At 36.1% G+C, this 22,191-nt stretch overlaps 1 protein-coding gene across 2 annotated transcripts in view; it reads left to right on the top strand.

Moving 5' to 3' along the window:
- Positions 1–22,191, top strand: part of ADGRA3 (adhesion G protein-coupled receptor A3) — a 99,792-nt gene that overhangs the window by 40,078 nt on the left and 37,523 nt on the right. For both annotated transcript variants that reach the window (XM_006918961.2, XM_025051781.1), the window contains 6 exons: positions 4,081–4,152; positions 6,492–6,652; positions 8,547–8,760; positions 12,193–12,357; positions 14,836–15,037; positions 16,030–16,185. In XM_006918961.2, the coding sequence (XP_006919023.1) occupies positions 6,538–6,652; positions 8,547–8,760; positions 12,193–12,357; positions 14,836–15,037; positions 16,030–16,185 (852 nt within the window). In that variant the 5' untranslated portion in view covers positions 4,081–4,152; positions 6,492–6,537. The remainder of the gene's footprint in view (positions 1–4,080; positions 4,153–6,491; positions 6,653–8,546; positions 8,761–12,192; positions 12,358–14,835; positions 15,038–16,029; positions 16,186–22,191) is intronic.

The following is a 22,191-nucleotide window of genomic DNA, read 5'->3' on the forward strand; positions in this document are numbered from 1 at the left end:
ATTACCGTGGCTCTTTTAAATGCAGCAATCTACGGCATTTACAGAAACATACCTGACTCATAACCTTTAAATACTGTCCTAAAACATTTTGGTAACTGATGTAGCTTCTTAACACTCAAGAATTGGGGTGGACAAAATGGGTGAAGGTGGTCAAAAGGTACAAAATTCCAGTTAATGGGTAAGTCCTGGGGTTGTAATGCACAACATGGTGACTGTAGTTAAAATACTGTCTTACATATTTGAGAGCTGCTCAGTGAGTTGATCTTAAAAGCTTTCACAGGAAAAAAAATTGTAATATTTGTAAAATATTATAAAAAATGTGTGGTGATGGATGTCAAATAAACTCGTGAAAATCATTTTGTAGCATATACATCTATCAAATCATTTTGTACATCTAAAACTCAGAACAATGTTATATGTCAATTATATCTTAATTTAGAAAAAATTTTAAAGAACTAATTCTTTAGCAGGGGGAGAAAACGATAGGCAAAACTACCACCACAACCCCCTTCCAAAAACAACATTGGTGAATGCACTGCAGCCTATTTGCTCATAGTAACTTCAGTCGCCCTACTGTTATGGACCGAGAAGGTTTGGACATGCGTTTTGAACAGGCTGCTGCAGTTGCCAGATTTCCGGGCTCTCTGAGCCAGGCTGTATGCTTGTTGTGACGGCTGGTAATGATTTGTATTTTTGATTTGGAGACTATACCATTTTCTTAGTCTAACAAGTAGAAAAGAGAATCTGATAAGTAATGGAGCATGTAGTACATTTCTCAGATTAGGAATCAGCGTTCCCTTTTACTGCCTCCTACTCAAAAGAATAAGGATACAAAAGAAGGGGATCAAGAGTGGAACACCGTGCTGTTTCCTCTGCTGCCTCTTCAGCTGAGCTCTCTGGGTCACCCTGGAATGTGGGATCTCAGACTGACTGAGCCTCCTGGCCCAGGTTGCTGGAATTGGGGCCCCAGGGCCTGGTTGAAACCTTGGCCGACAGCCTGTAGTGTTCTCACCCAGATTCCTCATCATTAAAACAAGTGTTGACTTTGGAGGTTTAGCTTAAAAATTCAAAGGTAACTTCGTTAAAACATGTCAGAGGCTTCAGCGAACATGGGTGTCTGTGTGTGTTGAGGGATGGATCTCTGCCTCTGTCGATGAAGTCTGGGGAGGAATTACCCTGGAGAAGTGAGGCCAAACCTGAGAGCTCCCCACCCATCCCACCTTCACACTGGAAATACCGGGCAGACCCAAGATCCGGGGGACCCATAGCAGACTTCTGCGACGTCTCTGCCCTTCTCTTGGGAAGGTTATTGACAGAGAAATTGTCAGGAGATCAACAAACTGAAAGCTTTCCTATTTTTCCCTTTGTAATGGATTTTGATCAGTTTAAAACCTATATTTTTTCTCTAAGAATTATACCTTTAATATTTTTCTATCAGAAATAATTGATGAGGGATAGTCATAAGAACTTTATACAATTAAAAATTTACCGATGTCATCAAGTAGTAAAACCATGTGGAGATGTGAAGGAAAAGTTAAATCTCCCTTCATCACTCAGACATGACACCTTGAGGTAGCTGTACTAACGATTTGGTGTATATATTTTCAGATTTTCTATCACCCCCACAAATACATAGGTATACATATGGGACTTTAAAATATCACTATATTAAGCAATTTACATTTTAGAAAAATTACCGACATATCATGAATATTCTTTGAGTACGTGTTGATTTAGTTCATGCTTGTTACCAGCTACACAATATTTCAGGTCTGAAGCATTAGAATTGAGTCATTAATTCCTCTGTTACAAGAGATGCCATTCGATTGCCTTTTCCCCTCTTTTTACAAATCCGCCCTTGTAAACACCCCTGTATATACACAGATGATGCATCACACACATTTAACTTACAGGAATTCAAATATATCTGTTTAACAAAAAGTAAGTAAATAAAGAAAATTTAAACCAGAGAGAAAGAAACAACTAAAGGGCGGAAGTAGGAGTGGGTACATGATTCACCTGCCACTCCATTTAGTGAGCTTATTAGGACAGGGGAGCAGTGACTTTGCTGTACCTGTTGTCATTCTCAGTTTTCTCTCTTTTTTTCTTTCTTTTTTTTTTTTTATAAGCATCTCAGAGCTGGATTCTAGTGTTTTAAAATATGAGTATGTTTTTATGGCCCCTGAACTGAAGCCAGTTACTTAGTTTGGTGTTCTGCCAAATAGCGGTCTGTCTCAACCCTGGAGGAAAAATGGGTTTGTGTTGGGATTTACTGGGAGGATGGAATGTCTGCCTCCAATGTGATGCTTTCCACCGTGGTTTCTAAGAATAACCTAACAAGACCTAATAATTAGAATAAAATACCTAATAATTAGAATGCAATGCTTCCTGTAAGATGCAATTATTTTGTTTATACTTAAATTCTTTATTTGTAGGATAAGTTTTTATTTCCAAGTTACTATTATGGAATCTTTCAACATCTTAAAAAAAAACAAAACAGATAATTGTATGAGGAATCTCCCTGCACTCATCACCGAGTTTCAACACCTAGCATCTGAAAGCCAATTTCGTTTTAGTTGCATCTTCCATTTCATCTTCTTACCTACGTTATTTTAAACAAATCCCAGTAATCATATAATTTCACATAGGATAGCTTCATAAAAGTGTAGTTTTTCATTCTGATGGCGTCTAAGTTACTTTCTCGAAATGTTTTCATGATTTACGCTCCCATTGGCAGTACCTTTTTCACAATCCACATTTGGTATCCATTCTGATAGGCAGAGAAAGGAAAAGGCATCTGTTTTACTGTTCTTTTAATTTACAGATATTCTTTTTTGTTTTTAAGTTCCTAGGGAATTCTGTAAAGATCAGAATTATTTTATCCTGTCTTTTTATATACCAAAAGACACATGTAAAAACCAATCCTGTGATGTTCTGATTGAAGTTCGTTATGCATTAATTGTCATTTGTGTGGTATTAAGTCTTCACCTCCAGAAATTCATTGCTGCAGGTGTCATGGGAACAGCTGATTTCTCCCAGACCAGTTCTCTTCCCTCTCCCCACTGGGGAATCCATCTACCTTATTGTCCCTTTCTCCCACACTTGAAGCATTCACCTCCAAGGCCTCTTGACAGGTCTTTAGACCTCTTCCTTGAGAACTCTAGATCCAAATTATATCTATCCTTGATACCAGAGCAGGCACAGAACTGACTGATCTTGTGGTGGGTGGGTCATACTGCCTGCCACTCTCCCGGAGCCTGAAGTCCCATTTGAATGGTAGAAGCCTCCCGCAGGTGAGTTCCACATCCTGAACAGTCAGCCACCACCACTGAGAACCTATTATATACCTCAGCATGTTACTGGCTGCCAGAGGTTCCCCAAAAAGTAAGACACACAGGTCCCTCCTTTGCCGGAGCTCATAGTCATGGAAGAAATACTTCTCTCAAATCACTATGGGTATAACAGACTCTTCAAATTGTAGCATAGGGTGTTCTGGATTTTAATTCATAGAAAACTCTGCAAGGGTTTAGGCAGGTATTTTTAAAGCCGTTTGATACAAAGAAAACAGAGAGAAAAGACCAACACCGAATTATATTCCATATCTTTCATTTGAAACCCTGGACTCATTCAACTTTGCTGATGTTTCTCGCTCAGTTCTGTGGGTTGCTGCTGCTGGTCATTCGGGGTCATCCCTTTCCTTCTATTTTTTTTTTTTTTTTGCCTTAAATGATACTGAGTGAATACGTGAAGAGTAATTCTTGTTGCAATGAGAGCATGACTAAAGATCTAGTTCAGTAAGGTAACTTTCAAGTTCATCTGATATTTGATAGAAAAGTCCTTATCCAGAAGTAATAATTTTTAAATAATCTTGTTTACTGCTTTATATAAGGTTAAGAACTGTTTTCTTCTTCAGCCTTAGAGAAATGTTTACTACTTGTTCCCTCTCTATAAGATCTGAAACAACTTTTATAAATTCTTTATAATATTTAATGATTATAGAACACTTCAGGAAATATGAAGTAGTATAAAATGATACATAATTGTTAGCATTTTTAAATGTGAAATTTTCTTTTTTTCCAGAAACCTTTCAGGGAATTTGTTTTCTTCATTATCTCAAGGAACTTTTGATTACCTTGGATCATTACGGTCTTTGTAAGTAAGAATTTTTTCTCCTGTTTTGATAAATATATCTTAGTTTTTGAAAATTAAAAATTAATGAATTAAGAGACTTCGTGGGGAAAATCTTGTGATTTTGCAGAAATTAGAATCTTTCTTGAGAGCTTGCATTCACATTGACAAGAATGCCGTAAACCTTAATACAATATGTTTCAGACAGAGACAACCATTTTCTCCCTAGAATACTATCAGTTTATATTTCGAGTAAATAAATTGGTAATTCTTTCTCTTCGACCTTGTTTTCAAATTAGGAAACATTTTGTTATTTGTCTAATTAAATCTCTGAAGTGTAAAATATCCCTTCCCCTGAAGAATATGTACTTAAGAATTTTTTATACTTTCAGAATTTTACATTCTGTAACCCCTTCTCCAAACTGAATTCACAACTTATTACATTTCTAGGAATGTTTATGCCAAATGCCTGCTTTATGAAGTCAGCGTAAGATCATATTAACACAGTTTTCTGTAGCTTTAGAATTGCCTGATTCCCCGCCCCCGAAGACAGTTTTGTTAATTGCATGATCATATAGGAGTTACTTCTGAAAGCAACTGTATTTCCAGATAAACCTTCTCATATTTCAAACTATAAATTATACCAATTTCTATTGGCATTATTTACATGTGCTGTTTTTCACATTTTTATTGTGTGTAATTCACGGGATCGAGCTACTTTTTCCAAGGAAAATTATCTTCCCTCGCAGGTTCCTTCATTTTGTGGGGACTTCCTCCTCCTCTCTTTCCTGTATCTGTTCCTTCCCTTTTTCTCCCAGCCTCGTGTCTCCTTTTTTAACCCTCTCATTTAAGTCTCATTTAGCAGTTTCACTGGGATGTAGCTTTAGGTTGGGCATTCTTCGAGCTCCTCACCATCGCGGCAGACACACGTGTGTGTACTTCCAGAGTCACACCGGATCAAGCTCGATTGGGTCTCTTTTGTCGTGCTACTGCCGTTCTTCTCCAGGAGGCTGCTTTTTAGCGAAAACGTCTCCCTTTGGCACAGTCAGTGGATTCAAGTCAGCCATTGCCATGAAATTTGGGAACCAAAAAGAATGCAAGGAATAATCTGGGTTCTGAGACCCTTGGTAGCAGGGATATGGAAAGTATTTTTATCCAAAACGTGGGAGAAATTGCCAGTGTTTTTAGCTGGTAGTGCTAGAAACTGACCAGAAGGTGGTGCTTAAAAATTAGAAGTCACTTTGATCATCCTTGTGATTATTTTTAAAATTACTTCCTCTTTGCTCTATTTCATCCCATCTTCCCCCACACACTTTTTTTTTTTTTTTTGCCAAAACTAATGAGAGGAAGCCCATGTAAATACACAGTCAGTCTGTGTTAGAAGCAAACATGGTTATATTTGCTCTTTGCACTTTGTTGATTTATTTGCATAGAACACGTTGCATTCTATTTTAGTTACACTTTCATTTTGTTCCCTCTGTTACGTAATGTCCTCCAGGTTGGCGGGGCACAGTGTCTGCACTTATTCTTATTAGCTGGACTTAGTGAAACGTGTGGCTCATGAATAGCCAGCGCTTTGTAAAACAAGTATTCAAGAAATTATTGTGCTTATAGTCAAGCTATGTATGTCCTCTTTGTTTCTTATACCCAAGTGCCAAATTATAAACTTTCTTACCACATATAAAGGTAATTCTTTATTTTCTTCGGTATCAAGTATTTCTTTAATATCAGGTCTTCTATTGTTGATTGGTTGTATCTGTATTCTTTAAGTCTGTAAATAACTGGTCTTACTTGGCACACAGCAGAAAGTGTCAGAAAGGTTCCACCCTTGAGGAATATACGCTCTAGTCAGCAGAGATTATAAATATGTGAAACAGTCATATGTCACTTTATGTTGCCAAAATCAACAGGAGAGTTTGTAGGCGTTTAAGCCAAGAACATGGCAACGATGGCTGGCAAAATTGAGGAAGGCTTCAAGATCTGGTATTAGTGCCACATGCCTTAAGATGAGTGGGTAAAAGTTTGATAGACGGAAAGGATGGGGCTTTGGGATTCCAGAACCCTGGGATTGAAGAGCTTGTTACATAAATGAGGGATAGTGGTTAGATTTTGTTTGCATAGCAGCTTTGGTTGAAAGCAGAGTCAGTCCCAGGATCAGTGGGGACCATGCTGGAGTCAGACATTACAGGTAACGTCATTGGGAAGGAGGAGACCATAACCGGCCGACAGTGTATGGATATGCCACGAGCCCGGTAAGGGTGAGGCGCAGCATGTTGACCATCCAAAGCGTAAGCCAATATAAAGCAAAAGTGCTGTTTAACTTCATTCACCGTAATCTCTAATTTGTATTCCGTACTCTACAGAGAATTTCAGACTGAGTATCTTTTGTGTGACTGTAACATACTGTGGATGCATCGCTGGGTAAAGGAGAGAAACGTCACAGTACGGGACACGCGGTGTGTTTACCCCAAGTCTCTGCAGGCCCAGCCGGTCACAGGTGTGAAGCAGGAGTTGTTGACATGCGGTAAGAGAGAAAAGCTGAGAAAGCATTTGCCGTATTTTACTTGCCACTGTGTTTTTCTTGACAGACTGTAAAATTCCCTTTACACTTTGACGGGACCGATTACAACCATTAATCTTCATAGATTTGATAATATTTAGTTTATACCAACAGTTAAGTCAGCTGGATTAAAAAAAAAAATTTTTTTTTGATTGATATTTAAGGTTCTTAGGTTGTGACTGTCTTTACGGAAACCAACGTCAGAGACTAGTGTAGATCTTCAGATTTTCTATCAGCTGGCAAATTGGGAATTGATTGATAGTAATAAAATCCCAGATGCAATCCTATTTGTTGATGGGAGTGTGAATTGATACAGCCTTTTGGAAATATAGTTTGGCAATATGTATCAGTGTAATTAAAAATTGGTACAATTTGATCTAGTAATTTCTACATGTTGGAGTTTATTTTTAGGAAATGATCGGCTATATATGTAAATCTTCAGATGTAGTATATAAGCATACCTGAAATTCTCAAAAATAGAGCATTAGTTAATTATTTGTGATACATGCATTCATAGTATACAGCTATTGAAAAAAATCATGACTTTGAAAGCTATCAGAAGACTCAAGGGAAATAATACATTTGCCATGTGCTAAATGAAAAAAGAAAACAAAAACAAAAAGTCTTTAAAATGTTAGGAGATTCCAGTTTGGTCTTCGTGTTTAGAAATAAACAATCCTATCATTTTTTTCCTTTTCTCTTTATAATCATTTTCATTGTTGGTGTTTCACAAGTAAAATAGGTTCATTGGATAAAAATTAAGATTTATGAAAGAAATAATGAATACATACATCTAATCATGATGTGCACTTTAAATATTTTACAGCTTTGTTAATTATACTTAAAGCTGAAAAAAACCTAAAAAAAAAAAAAGCCCATGTTACATTATCATCACTCAAAGGTAGCTCATATCAAAGATACCTTGGTGTACTATGCATCTTTTTTTCTGTGTTTTGAGTAAAATATATTCTCATACTATTTAATGACCTTTTTTAACTTGAGATGATAATGTAAATTTATTTTCTCATTCTATTAAAAAAAATGCATACCAATCCATTATATAGATGTAGTCAGAATGTCATAACTTTCTTATTACTGCACATTTAAGTTGTTAATAATTTCTCACTCCATAAACAGTGCAAGGATTAATTTCCTTCTATACTTCTTTGCATATGTGCTGATATCTTTTAGGATAAACTACTACTAAAAGTAGAATTGTTATGTTAGATAATGGACTAAATATTTTAAAGGCTTTTAATGAGCCCAAAATATTTGCATAATTTTTGCATATATGTTCAAATTTTATTTTTCTGACTGGAAGGAAATATATCAGCTTTTTAAAAGTGATTATAATATATGGGATCACGAAAGGTTTTTTTCTCTTTTCTTAAACATTCTAAATTTTCTGCAACGAGAATGCATTACTTTTATAACGAGAAACCTGTGGTTTAATCAAAAGTAATACAGTTTCTAAAATGTATTTTTTAATTGTGTATATATCAGTATTTTCCCATCACCAGTTCCATTCTCCAAGTTTAAGTATCATTTTTACAGTTTGTTCTTTTAGTATTGCTTCTGTGATAATCTGATGGTCTTGTGATACCACCGAGAAGGAATAACTCTAAATGTCAGAACTGATTATGAAATAGTTTAATTTAAATTTGCTAATTTTGTTTTCATCTGGGACCCACTTATCTCAGTAGCAGCCATATTTGGTGCTAGCATTTAAATGCTGGTTACTGAGGAATATTTGCTTTTGCATTTCTAAAGTTTTAATTTGAATTTCCATAACTTTGAATTTTGAAGTATGAATGTAGCCTTGTATTTGTTTACTGTGTCTTTGTTTTACCGTCTCTAGATCCTCCCCTTGAGTTACCATCTTTCTACATGACTCCTTCTCATCGTCAAGTTGTGTTTGAAGGTGATAGCCTTCCCTTCCAGTGCATGGCTTCATATATTGATCAGGACATGCAAGTGTTATGGTATCAGGATGGGCGAATAGTTGAAACTGATGAATCACAAGGTATCTTTGTTGAAAAGAATATGATTCACAACTGCTCATTGATTGCAAGGTAAAACTTTTTTGAATAAGGAATTGTGTCTAGATTTTATCATTAGAGAATTGTAATGTTCGAATCCGAATCAATATTTTATCTTCTTGCATTTAAAAATGCAAACATATGTGTTTCCTTTTCCTATTTGTTACTCACCTTGTAAAATTAAAGAGCTGTCTTTTCTATCCAGTTTTGCGGTGAAAAAAAAGCATAGGATAAGAAGAAAACACTGTTAAAAAGTTGAAGACCTTCCGTTTAAAGTTTTAGAGGGAAAAATAGAAACTCTTAGTGACAAATTTAATTTCTAACCAGTTCCTGCTGCTAAGCTCAAATTTTCAATTTTAAGAATGACCCAGGATCTGGCCTATTTAGTACTTGAATGGGAGACCACCTAGAAAGACCAGGTGCTATAAGTGTGTTTAAAAAAAAAAAAGAATTACCTAATTTTCACTGTCTTATGCTTAATGCTACATTTTAAGGGTCTTTCTCTACCCTTCTAGTATAAAAGAATATACTATCTGTTCTATTAACCCCATTATTGGTGCCAGCACCAAAATAGTTAATGCACATGAACTTTATAAAGCGCAAAAAACAAACAAACAAACAAAAAACCCACAGTAAAAATATATATGTTATCACTCACCATGTATTTTCTTCTAGTAAAATCTTAATTTGTAGGCATTGGATCTTTTCTTATGTCTCTGTGTGTCTCTCTTTCTTCTCCCTACCAATTTCTTAAACACAAAACTTGGCTTGAATTTTTAAGAGTAGATCTGTAGTTCCCAGACTACGGGTAATATCAATACTGTATGCACAGTCCAGAGTTAAAGTATCACAGCAGATTCACAGAAGTGACATGAAAAAATTATCAAGATACTAAAGGTTCTCTGAGTTCAGAATTATGTCTGGGAATTTTGGCATAGAATGTTCTATTTTATAATTTGTTTCTCTACTGAGATTTTCTCTCTTTTTTAGAAGCATATTTTCATTTATGTCTTATAACATATTTATAGTAGATGCTTTTAACTTCTTACCAGCTAATTCTAACAACTGGGTCATCTTGGGACCATCACTGATTGTTTTTCATTTGACTATTTTAAAATATATATATATATTTCTAGTAATGTCAGATTTTGTTCTGGAGATTGTAAGTGATTCACTGGTGATAATTTCACAAGTATATACATATGTTAAAACACATCAAATTGTGCATTTTAATCAGTTATCGTATGAATAGATAATTGACAAATGATATGACAGTATAACTTTAAAAATACGTAGAACCCTTTTCTGATGAGTTTCGGTTAATTTAGAACCCTTAAATTTTTTTGACTAGAAAGTAACTAGATTAACTTTACAAATTTATGTTCTTCAAGTCATACTTTAAATTCTTTATAGCAGTAGAAAAAAAATCTAAGGATAGCAGACTTGCCTGATATTTTTGTTGGTAGGGACACTTGACTAAAGTAAAAATATTTCATATGAAGACTAAGAATCCTTTACCCAGAGTTAGCCTCTGAATAACAAAGAAGTTGTAGAAAAAGAAATATGGTTATTGATTTGGTACCTGAGATACCTGTTGATTCTTCCTTGATCTCCTCATGTCATCCATCCTTTATGTGTAAGAATCAGTTTCTAGTTTTCCTCAAAGATGCAGTTGAAGCCGCCTCTGTTTTCTTAAGTGTCGAAATATGTTGCTTTGATGTTTCCTGAAAATTTTATTCCGATCATTGGTTTTAGACATCGAAGATACCGCTAAAAGTTATCTAAAAAAAAAAAATTTTTGTGAAATGTCTTTAGAAAAATAGCTCACGTCGGCGTGCTGACATGCCCTGGGCCACTGCAGCGGGTTTACAGTGGTGCTGTGGTATTTTGAGTAAGGAAGCATAGTGATACTGGACATTTGTCAGACACCACACAGCTTCTAGCTCCAGGCACTTAGGGCATCAGCATTACATCCTGCTGCATTCCTTTCGCTGGTGTTCTACTTTGGGATGTAGGATTTTGGGTGAATACTGTGGTTCAAAGCAAGTGCTGTGTGAAAATCATTATGGAACAAAAAATAATCAAAAATCATCGATGCTTGATTACTTTTGGAGTGTTTAACAGGTATACACAACCCAATAGGAAGTAGTTATGGTTATTTTAGAATAAAATATTTTATCAAATTGTTATTAATAATGTGTTATTTTTTTCAAATAACTACTAAATTATTAGGAAAGATACACAGTTTGGGGATTTAATTCAGTAATCGCAACCTCAATAGATATTTCCTTTGGGCTAGGCATACCATGAAGAAGTCATCTAGTCAGTGAAGTCATCTAGTCATTTCTTGTGAACCAAGAAAGTTTAGGAAACCTCTGAATTAGAGAATAATTTTCACTGCCAAGATATTTTTTATACACTTATTCCTAGTTCAGTAGAGTCATAAAGTAGAATGTTTGATACACTTTCTTGGTTATTTAAATTTAATGTCAAACCCTATTGTCTAACATCATCTTAGAGTATATTGGTTTATTTACCAACTTTGGAAAGATGATAAATATTATCACTGATTCAGAATAAACAGTGCCTCAAAGTTTTTATTAGAACATTTGTTGTTGTGTAGCCATTCATGATTTAGGAGACTGAAAAAAATGTATATGACTTCAAGACATAATTTTATAAGTTACTTTAAATGGTACTTTATGTCTAATTATCGTTTGTATCTACTCGAAAGCAAAGCATAATGGGTCCTGTGGGGGTGTGGGGGGTAAATGTTAATTGAAGGTTCTGACACTTTTTAATTAATAGGTTTTATATTAGAGAATTATGACTTCATCTTGCAAATTAAACTTACTGACAGCTATTTAGACATATACCTGTTTTATAAATTGAAGTATACCTTTACAGGGAAACTTCTTTTGTTAAACCATTGATTGGTAACTTACTAAATCTTTTTTAGAGATGTAATGAGTTATTTCATGTATAACCCTTCTTCCACAAAATATTTTACCTTAAATATCTTCTTAATTATACATGTCATAATATTAATATGTTTTGCTTGAATATTTTCCTTAGAATCAGTGAAAAGGTAGATGTAGTTTGGACGTTTCCCATTAGTTTTGCTGAAGAATGTGCCATGATGTATCTGCCTTTGCACTTGCTGCCCCGCCTCCCAGCTCTCCTTTATTCTGGAAGAAGTCTCAGGCATCGTGTCCCATTGCACCTTAGTCACGCTTCCATCGTAGCTCTTGCCATAGTATTTTAAGTCTCCCTGTACCTGCTTGTCTTGACTGGTTGCTGAATTACCTAAATGGAAGGGTCATTTCTTAAATTTGTTTCTGTCTAGCAAGTGCTTGGCCCACAATGTGCCTTCAGACGTATTTGCTAAATGAATGACAGAAGCCCCTGTTTTTCCCTTTTTGCCTAACCTTATTTTCTCTCTCTTTAAAATCTTTCTTCATGCAGTGCCCTAACCATTTCTAATATTCAGGCTGGATCGACTGGAAATTGGGGCTGTCATGTCCAGACCAAACGCGGGAACAATACAAGAACTGTCGATATTGTCGTGTTAGAAAGCTCTGCACAGTACTGTCCTCCTGAGAGGGTGGTGAACAATAAAGGGGACTTCAGGTCAGTGACGTGGAAAGGGCTGGAAACGTCGACTGCCCCACATCCCTTCTTATTCTCAAAGGCACATTATTGGTCTCCTGTCCTCAGTAACAGTATTGGAGAAATGAATATGTCTTCAGATATACATACCTGTATATCTTCTTAAATATCTAAGGTTGACCCATTAGAGCAGTGATTTCAGAATCATTTACAGAGATTTAAAAAAAAAAATAGGTGCCTGGACTTTATCTCCAGTCCAATGATTTAAGAGTCTCGGAAGGTAGATCCGGAAGTGTTCATTTTTTAAACACAGCAGTTTTGTTGAAAAAGTTAAGAACCACTACTTTAGGAAACATTTTGGAAATTTTACTAAAATAATGCAAAATTTAGACAGGCTTATGGTATTTTCTGTTTTTTTTTCAGTGGCTCTTTTGTGGGCGAACTTTGGAAGGTTTTGTATTGCTAAATCGCTTTAACCGTTAGCAGTTAAGTAGACATGAAAATTAGGAAAAACACTTATTGAATTTTCCTTCTCCTTTTGGTCCTTTTGGCAATTAAGCAAGAAGAACTTTGGGAAATGAAAGCCTAGGAGGCTTTAAACTTGGGGAGCCATTGGTGTTGGACTCCATGTCGAGATATATGGAACGAGTTACATGTTATGATATTTTTAGCAGAAAGTTTAAAATTTGTGATAGGTAACAACTTTTACTTTAGACAACTTTTACCTGACTTTCAAAGTTGCTTTACAATATCATTAAATATATCATTTAATGTTCTCTATTTTTAAGATTTTAATAGTGAGTTTATAGTTGATTTAAAGGAAGAGAAATACATTGCTTTTTAAAGTAGCGTGAAGATTGTTGAATACCCAATTTGTATTGTTTGTGATTGTTGCTATCGCTGCCTTGTGGCGGTAAGCCCAGTTTTTAAAGATAAGGAAACCCTTTGATGTTAAGCTTTCAAATTCAAGGTGAAGAAGCAATAACAGTATCTTTAGCTCAGTTAGTTCTTCATTGCTTTTTTTTAATTGTCCTTAAAAAAAAAAATTCTCAACATGAGATTATGGAAATAGCGTTTGTTATTGCCAGTGGATAAGTCTTTTATGTGCATTAACTGTGGATATATAATATTTATTTTGTATACTTTAAAGCAAAATAGATAACATTTCTTAATTTTGTTATGTTTGACATCTTTTATTAAACCATAATACGATATTTTCTATTATAGTGGATTTTCTGTTTTTACTCATAGTTTCTGAGTATTCTACATTTTTTAAAATAGAAGAATTAATTATTTAACTGATTAATTATCTTTTGAAATGCCTTAAGATATTATGCAGTTAAACTTCCACTGCATTAAGAATTTAGTTTACTGTTGCTTGATCTATTTATGCAGTTTTTAGTAATGAATTATATTTTGGTGTGACTAATATTATAATTTAGTAGTTCCTGTGTTACAAGTTAGCTATAACTTTTATTTAAACATGTTTGATTTCGTCGCCAGTTTTGGAGAAATGGAACGCAAATAACAAAGGTCTCTTCCAACCCAGTTAGTAATGATCCGTGTCAGTGAGTTTGTATGGTCATTTGCATGGGGAGTGGCTTCTCCCAGGTAAATTTGGTTTTATACTGTGTTGGAGGTCTTTCAAGACCACCCCTGCATGCAGAGATTTATTGGAAGGACTCACAGGACTCAGCCTACAGTTGTAGTCACAGCTAAGATACATTATAGTGCTACAGGAAGGTACATAGCTGTCCATAAGGGAAAAAGCCTCCTCTCCAGCCATGAAAAGGCAGCAGCCTCTAAGCAGTGTTTCTCTCCAGGGGATCTCATTGGAGTCTCAGCACCCAAAGTTCTTGTTTGTGGTCACATAAGCACCCTCTGCTTAGCACGTACCAAAGTTTCAGCCTCCAGGAAGAAAGAAGTGTTTAGCATAAACCATATGGCTTGTGCAGGCATTCTAGGCACAGCTAAACACTCTTGCCTGTTAACTGTTCATGTGAATGCTCCAAGTTCCAAGGTCCTAAATGCCCTGAAAGACCAGTGCATTCTTGCTAAAGATTGCAGCCCTGGACCTGCTATGGTAGCTCTTTTCTGCTCATGTACTTACTCTCCTTCTGCAAACATCCTGGTGGTTATATAAGCTAGCAGTATAATAACAGTAATTAAAAAGAAACACAAAACCATTTGTTGCATAGTTATTATTTTTTATTGGATAAGATACAGTTTTCCTGTGTATTTATAGCAGTATTTAGAGTCTTTTGGAAAATATCCTATTATGTTATGGTATTGAAATATTCTTGGCCTATAGTTTAAAACAATTAAATCCATGTTAACTTTTTAAAAAAATAATTTTGGTCTTTATCCTTAAAGGAGTTTTTTTGGTTTCTTTGACTTTTCTCTGTGACTGTATACGACATGCTCTAATCCTTACTTTTCCTCTGTTACAATTTGTGTCAGTGTAATTTTTCGTATACTATTTTGTCTTCATCTCTCTAGGTGGCCCCGAACGTTGGCAGGCATTACTGCTTATCTGCAGTGTACTCGGAATACCCACGGCAGCGGGATCTATCCTGGAAACACTCAGGATGAGAGAAAGGCTTGGCGCAGATGTGACAGAGGTGGCTTCTGGGCAGATGATGACTATTCTCGCTGCCAGTATGCAAATGATGTCACTAGAGTTCTTTATATGTTTAATCAGGTAACTAGAAAGTCTTCAGATTTGCTGAGGTCATTAATAAAATGTGATGTTTGAACCAAATACATAAGATTTTTTTTTCTTTTTTTTTTTAATATTAAGGATTTGGCATTTATACTTCAGTTGACTGATCTGTCTTCAGAATAAAGTCTAGTTTTCTGCACTGGTATTTAAGGCCCTCTATGTGGAGTCACTTCCTTTCCTGTCACTGCCTGACTTTGTACCTTGGTGGTTTTTTAAATTTATCTTTTTTTTTTTTTAATTTTTTAATCTTTTTCCTGACTTTGTATCTTTGAATTTTTATCATCGGCGTCCAGCAGACATTGTTCACATCTACCCGGGAAGCCATTTCTTGGATTCCTTTTACAATTTCTTTGTCACAGTGATCCCTGTCCATACTTGCAGTACTTAGATGCCTTTTGCTGTCTTTGCTTTTATGCATCGTTTATAAGCCGTACGAGAATACAAGCAGCAGGAAGATGTTGCTGTGTTCCATGTTTTCTTAGGGTCCTGTGCCCGGAGTATTCCCTTTTTGCAATGCGTGGTGCTCAGTCATGTTTAAGTCAATAAATAAACTATTGTAAAACGCGATTGGCAATGCACGCAGTACAGGTAAGTGCAAAATAAGCGGTTCGTACTCCTGTACAGGAGAGGTATTGATCCGCCCAGCTGGAATACTCAGGAAAGGTTGTTCTAAGCCATCGGGATTGAGTCTGTCTAGAATTTGGATAAGTGGAGAGGAAGAGATGGTGCAGCATGTTTACCTGATGTGCTTTTATGTATTATTATATTTCATTTCAAGTTTTAAAAGATTCCCCTCAGGTTATTTCCCGTTAACAGTTCATTGTTCTCGGGTTTGAAAAAGCATTTTAAGAAGGTCATGGTGAGTAAATGATAAAGTCTGAATCCATTGCAGTGTTTTGAAATGCAAAGCTAAAACAGCAAAATTTTGTTGGTCAGTTTGCTAAATACTTCTTTTTGCCTTTTTAATGCAGATGCCCCTCAATCTTAGCAACGCTGTGGCCACAGCCCGACAATTATTGGCTTACACCGTGGAAGCAGCCAACTTTTCTGACAAGATGGATGTTATATTTGTGGCTGAAATGATAGAAAAATTTGGAAGATTTACCAAAGAGGAAAAATCAAAAGAGGTATTTTTCTATTTCAGGTTTGTAGTATATAGCATATTAACAAATGGTCATATTATGATAGTCTTGAATCTCTATTTTTAAAGCCTATTTATGTTTGCTGTTTTTAATTTCCAAAGTTGTCATTGAGAAACATGCTCTTTCTGTTATCGTGACTTCTGTTGGAAGAACTAGACGTGAACTATCAGTTCTTGGAAATTAAGGGTTTGTGATAGAGCATAGCCAGCCTGTGAGGATGCAGCCTTTTGCATCACATTGTGGGTTAGCCAGGGCTGCCTATTTTGAGGCCTCCAGATATCTCCTCTCCATACAGCCACCCGTTCATTCTTCGATATGTGAGCTTTAGTCACTCAGATCATGTGTTAAGTTGCTTAAATCCTTTTGTAATATCTTGGAGAAATGAAAGACTGTTTTAGGAACTTTTTTGAAATTCCAAATGATTGGAGTATACAATTTAAGAGAATTTAGTGACTTTGAAAAGGGGTACATTTTAATGAGGCCACATTAAAACTATGATATATTTGTCAACATGATATCTTTTAGGGAATAACATTGACCACAGCAGTTTTCATAATGAATGAGCAGCAAATAATGCTTTGAGTCAGTTTTAAGGCTCAGATTAACATATTCTTTGAGCTGTGTGAGAACTTTATATATACTGTTTCTTTTGTAATATGTTCACTTATACAAAAATAAATTTTAGAGGTAGAAGAAACCTGGATCAAGTCATAAACTGAAGCCCAAAGATAATTAAATGGTTTATCCAAGGGTACAGAGCTCGTTTAGGGCAGCTCTGGGAACAGAAGCCAAGAACCTTCAAAAACTCCAGAGTCTTCTGCCATGTCACAGTTACTTTCTGGTACAATGTTGCCTTGTTGTAATATTCCAAAAGCACTTTTTACATAACTGTGGGGAAAATACTGTGCTCAGTGAGTCTAATGTGCAGGACATCTCAGATTCATGAATATGCCACAAGGTGAACAATATGCCTTATTTCCCTAAATCATTTTAGCAAGAAAAATCTGAGGGATGTACTATTAATATCTTGCATTCTGATATGTTTTGGAATTACAGCCCTGGTGCATTAGACACTCTATGCTATGATGTAGATATTAAAGGAAGGAAAATAGATGTTCATATGTAAATGAGACTCAGGTAAATGCACCACTTGATAATTAGATAACATTTCAGTGTTTTTATCTGAATTTGAGACCACGGTTTTCTAATGAGAGTCCTGCTGTTTGCTTGTGTCTCTGGGCCACAGCCTGCTTCCCGTGGTAAGTTTCTTTAGCACTGGGAGAAGCCACCTGGATTCCGGCCCTGTGGTAATCCTTCTCTCCATTGTCAATTATTATAATCACAGGTTAGCTGCCCACATGATTACCAGTCATTTGTGGAAGTTGGATGTTTCTAGTCACTAGAGTAATTGGAATGGCATTCGAAATATGGACATTGAAAAAGCTTTGCCATCACATAATACAGATTTACTCCCGTGCCTCCTTGTTTTGATGTGAGGGACCTTTGCTCACCTCTCAGCTCAGGAAGAGCAAGACACTGCCCAGAGGTGTACGTTTCACCGCTTTTTACCTGTTCATGGTAGTGAATGGTCTGCTGCTTTCATATGTGCTTAGGCGGAAGTGTTGTGTTGAGGACTGGAAGTAGATTTGGTTTTATGAGTAATCAATTAACCATAGGCCCTTTATTTTAAAAATAGAGATGGCACTTGCCCTGTTTACTGGCAAAATTTGTACAAGTCAAAGCTACGATGTAATTTTATAGGGTTAGGGTATTGAACATTCTTATCTCAGAAGCTAAGAAGATTCTTTAAAAAAAATTATCAAAGTGCTTTAGTTCTCTAAAAACTTAAAGTATCACATTCACTGATTGACATAGGTAAAGTATGAGTTATTTTTGGAAACAAATAATGGCAACTTATTAAGTGTAAATAGGAGAAACAGGAAAAATATGCAGGATTGGATAATTGAAGTATAAGTATAATATTATTTGTGATGCAGTGACAGACATCTTATCTGGACCTTTGTAAAGTTAAACTGCCATAGCTGTCACCATGTATTCGTATAGCAAAAGAGACTCATGAAGGTTAAAGGAGACTTCATTTTACATTCATTACTGCAGCATAAAATTATGCTCAGGTATCCTAAAATGCATACAGCTGAAATGGACAAGTAATGAAATTGATTTTTGTTGTATGTCCAAAAAGTTACTCTCCTATGGATAATTTTACAACTGAAATATTGTGAGGCCATTGCTTTTTTAACCTGTGAATCTAGCCAACACAGGCTGGTACTGTGTTATCTTAGGGTGGGTACTGTCAAAACTGCCCAGACCCAAATGGTGTGATTAGTGGGGTCTTTTAAAAACAGCTGAAGGTTATCTATCAAGCAACATAAGCATCTGTTCCAAATTTATGAGAGCGATTTCTCTTATGAAAACAATATATTTCCCTCTTTTTCCTCCTCCCGACTGATTCTCCCCTCCACCCGCTTTCTTTCTCAGTCCTGGAACATTTAATAGTGAATTCTAGATATATTTTATTCATAATGTTTCTATAAGAAACTTTAAAATAGAATCCCGACACTTAACATCACCCAGATGAGCTGAGTCCTTTATATCTACAAATGTCTAGTTCATGTTCAATTTTCCTTGATAATGGTTTCTTAAAATGTAGATCCCATTGTCTGCTGACCTTATGAAATTCATCCATATAATTTTGCAGTTGTTTATGTGGGATTTTCTAGGTAGACAGTTGTCACCAACAACTAACATGCAGTTTACCTGTTCTTATATAAAATTTTTTTTTTCTGGTTAGACATTGATGAGGAAGGACCTCAGATCAATGTAGAGTTATGTTGGTGAAAAGGAATACTAATGAGAATGGTCTAATTTGTTATGAAATGTGATTGTTTATTTGCTTCTGCCACGTGCCCAGGGGAAATACCAGGGTAATTGGTCGCTTTGAAATTCGTTCTCAGCTTGAGGTTTTGCAGATCACGGAAGTAATGTGAAGTCTGACCTCAGTTCTGTGTGAAGGTCAATTTGTGTTCACAAGTTGACACCGAAGAGGCTTTTTAACCTCCTCTCACCTCACACCAAGGTCAAGGAAGGCCAGCGTCAAGTTTCCTTGCTGTCTCCTTCCTTCTGGGAAGCCAATTTAATTAATCTGATTTGCTGTGACCCTGGAAGTGTCTTCTTTGAGTTGTCAGCTTCATGTAGTAGTCTCCTCCTATAAGGCCCATGCTGGTGGGTCCTAGGCCCTGTGTAAATGTCAATATATATCCCATGGTCAGCAGAGTTCAACCGCATGGCTTCTGGATTCCCGCTATTGTTTTTCTCTCGGCCTCTGGAGGAATGTTGGTTTTCTGCCCGGTCAGTGGTGCATTTACAAAGATAACATTTTTTTTCCTTCAGCATTTTTCACTTTTAGCAAGAGAGTCGTCCAGAATACTTAGTCCTCTGTTCTTCCAGAAAGGGAAATGCACATACATTTTTGTAATTAGGAAAAAAAAAATCTGCTTCTTTTGGGACAGTGGGAGGGATCTTAGCAGTTATGCGTTTCTGTTTCTGTTTCTGTTCACTGTGAAGGTATGGCCGAGGGTGGGGCCCATTAAACCCTGCCTCTCCGACATCGTTCCTAGAATTTGTTATAAAAGCAACTTTGTCTGCCTGCAGGACTTGCTCTCCTTTCTGTTGATAATTATCAAATTGTCTTCATTGCCTTGACCAGAAACCTATCAAGAAGCCATTTTCCCCAGTCGTAGCAGCTCTGCCATTGATGCAGATTTTTAACTTGTCTGTGTCTCTTTTTCTTCTCTTCAGTCTGTATTTCCCACCTTTTTATGTTTTCTTAATTAAAAATACTTATTTTTTTAAAGCGTCATTAGGCTACCTCAAATTTTTTTCTGTAAGGTAATGAAGAATAAACCCGAAATTATTCTTAGGCTTGTTCTCATCTTGCCCTCTCACCTGCTTTTCCAGTTCCTCCTCCTCCATCATCGTCATCATCCTCATCATCCTCATCCTCCCCTCCTCATCCCTCATCATCCTCCTCCTCCTCCATCATCCTCATCATCCTCCTCCTCCTCATCCTCCTCCATCATCATCATCATCCTCCTCCTCCTCCATCATCATCCTCCTCCTCCTCCTCCTCCTCCATCATCATCCTCTCATCTAGAAATAACCTATTTGTCTTCCCTTGGTTCCTTGCTTCTCAGTTCTTGCCAGGACATCTTTCCATTCCGTTTTAATTTCTGGTCTGAGATAATCATATTGACCAGGTAATGAATTACTGTGATTAATGTAAAAAATATCCTCATGTTTTATGTATCACCTGGTTCCCTATTAGTAGGGTACAAATTTGACCCTATTAGCCATTAGTTGAATAACACTGAAAGCCGGTAATAAACTAAACAGAATATGCCTTTATGGGGTTAAGGGATCTTGGGGCAATTTGGAGGTTTATTTTGTTTTGTTTTTGTTTTTAGCTGTAGAGCTTATCTTAGTAAATTTATCAAAATTCAATGAAAATTAATTCATTGCTAGTTTAATCATGTAAATTGCCTTTCATTTTCTTCCTAATCTTTAATGTTAATTACTTTTTGAGTATAGTCTGCTTATCTTGTATGTGGGCTGTGTATATCCTTGTTATATTCATGGTCTGACATGAGCTTTTAAAAAGAACTCTGCAATCTCTACGTAAGTGATATTGTCATAGATTTAAGATATTGTATTATAAAATTCCATGAAACATCTTGCGCTGATGAGTTTGGTTGTGCTGTTGATCAAATTATGCCCTCCAAGTACACTGTGTTATAGTGTTTTAGAGGAATATAGTTTGGGGCTTATTTGTTCTTTTTCAAAAGCTAACTTAAATCCTTTTAATGAGCTGCGGGAATACCAAAGATAAAAGACCAACATTGAAAGTCTGTATCAGAAGACATTGTCATGTTTGTTCCATAATATTAGGTGTCTAGACCGTTAATAATAACGTTTATATTAGGTGAAAAATGGTTTATGTTGTTGATTGGTGTTTAATTCATATTAAGATATATGTAGAGTATTTTATAACAAATGTATTTTCTCTACTATTTTTATAAATTCCTCAAAAAAGGTACTTTTGATGTATAATTGGTATAAAAATTATATTTTTCATTTTTGAAATATATATTTAATGAAGGATTATTTCAGAAAAAATCTAAAGCCATTGAGACATGGTTGCTAGTAAAAGTTTTGAAAATTTAAAGCTGGAGAGAGATCTGGTTGTCTATATTTGTGTGTGAATTTTTTTGTTGGCGGTAACTATAGAGAATTTCTTTCAAAATGTACTCTTTTAATAACAATGGTCTCCCCAAATATACTGCGGCATAACTTTAAACGTGATAAAGCTTGTCTTGGACTCCCCCTTTCCTCTCCCTGAGTAAATGGAAGAAAAGTTTGGCAGGCTCCATGCTGTGCACTTGATTGATGTCCAGAACATCTGAAGGACTTTTGTGTCCTGCCTGCTCTCCATGAGTGCATAATGTGTGAATACTTAAAGAAGGTCAGCCCTTATCACATGTAATCTCGGCCTGAAAGCAGATCAACAGTGACAGTCATATCCCATCAGAAAGAACACAAATCATCCTCTCCATGCTTTAGACAAGTTGTGGGATATTTTCTCTCTCTTTTTACCCCTTCCCACTCATGGGGACCTTGGCAGAGCAATGAAAGAGAGAGAAGACGTGCCTGGAATAATGTCACTCGTTGGAGGGAAGAAGGGATTGTTTGTTTGTAATGAAGTGATGGTCTTTCACTGTGCAGCTGAAGGGAGCTTTGGGCTGTTAATGACTAGTGATGTGGAATGCTGCAAATTAGAACGAGGTGGGGAGGCAAGAGGCAGCCTGAAAGCAGGCTGAAGTTGCGGTCTTTATAAACTCTGAAGTCAGGAAAAACATTTTTGTACACTTGAGTTCTATTGTTCATCTTTCCCCCCATGGTGTAGTAACTTTATAT

Source organism: Pteropus alecto, unplaced genomic scaffold (assembly GCF_000325575.1).
Source record: "Pteropus alecto unplaced genomic scaffold, ASM32557v1 scaffold5, whole genome shotgun sequence".
NCBI lineage: Eukaryota > Metazoa > Chordata > Mammalia > Chiroptera > Pteropodidae > Pteropus > Pteropus alecto.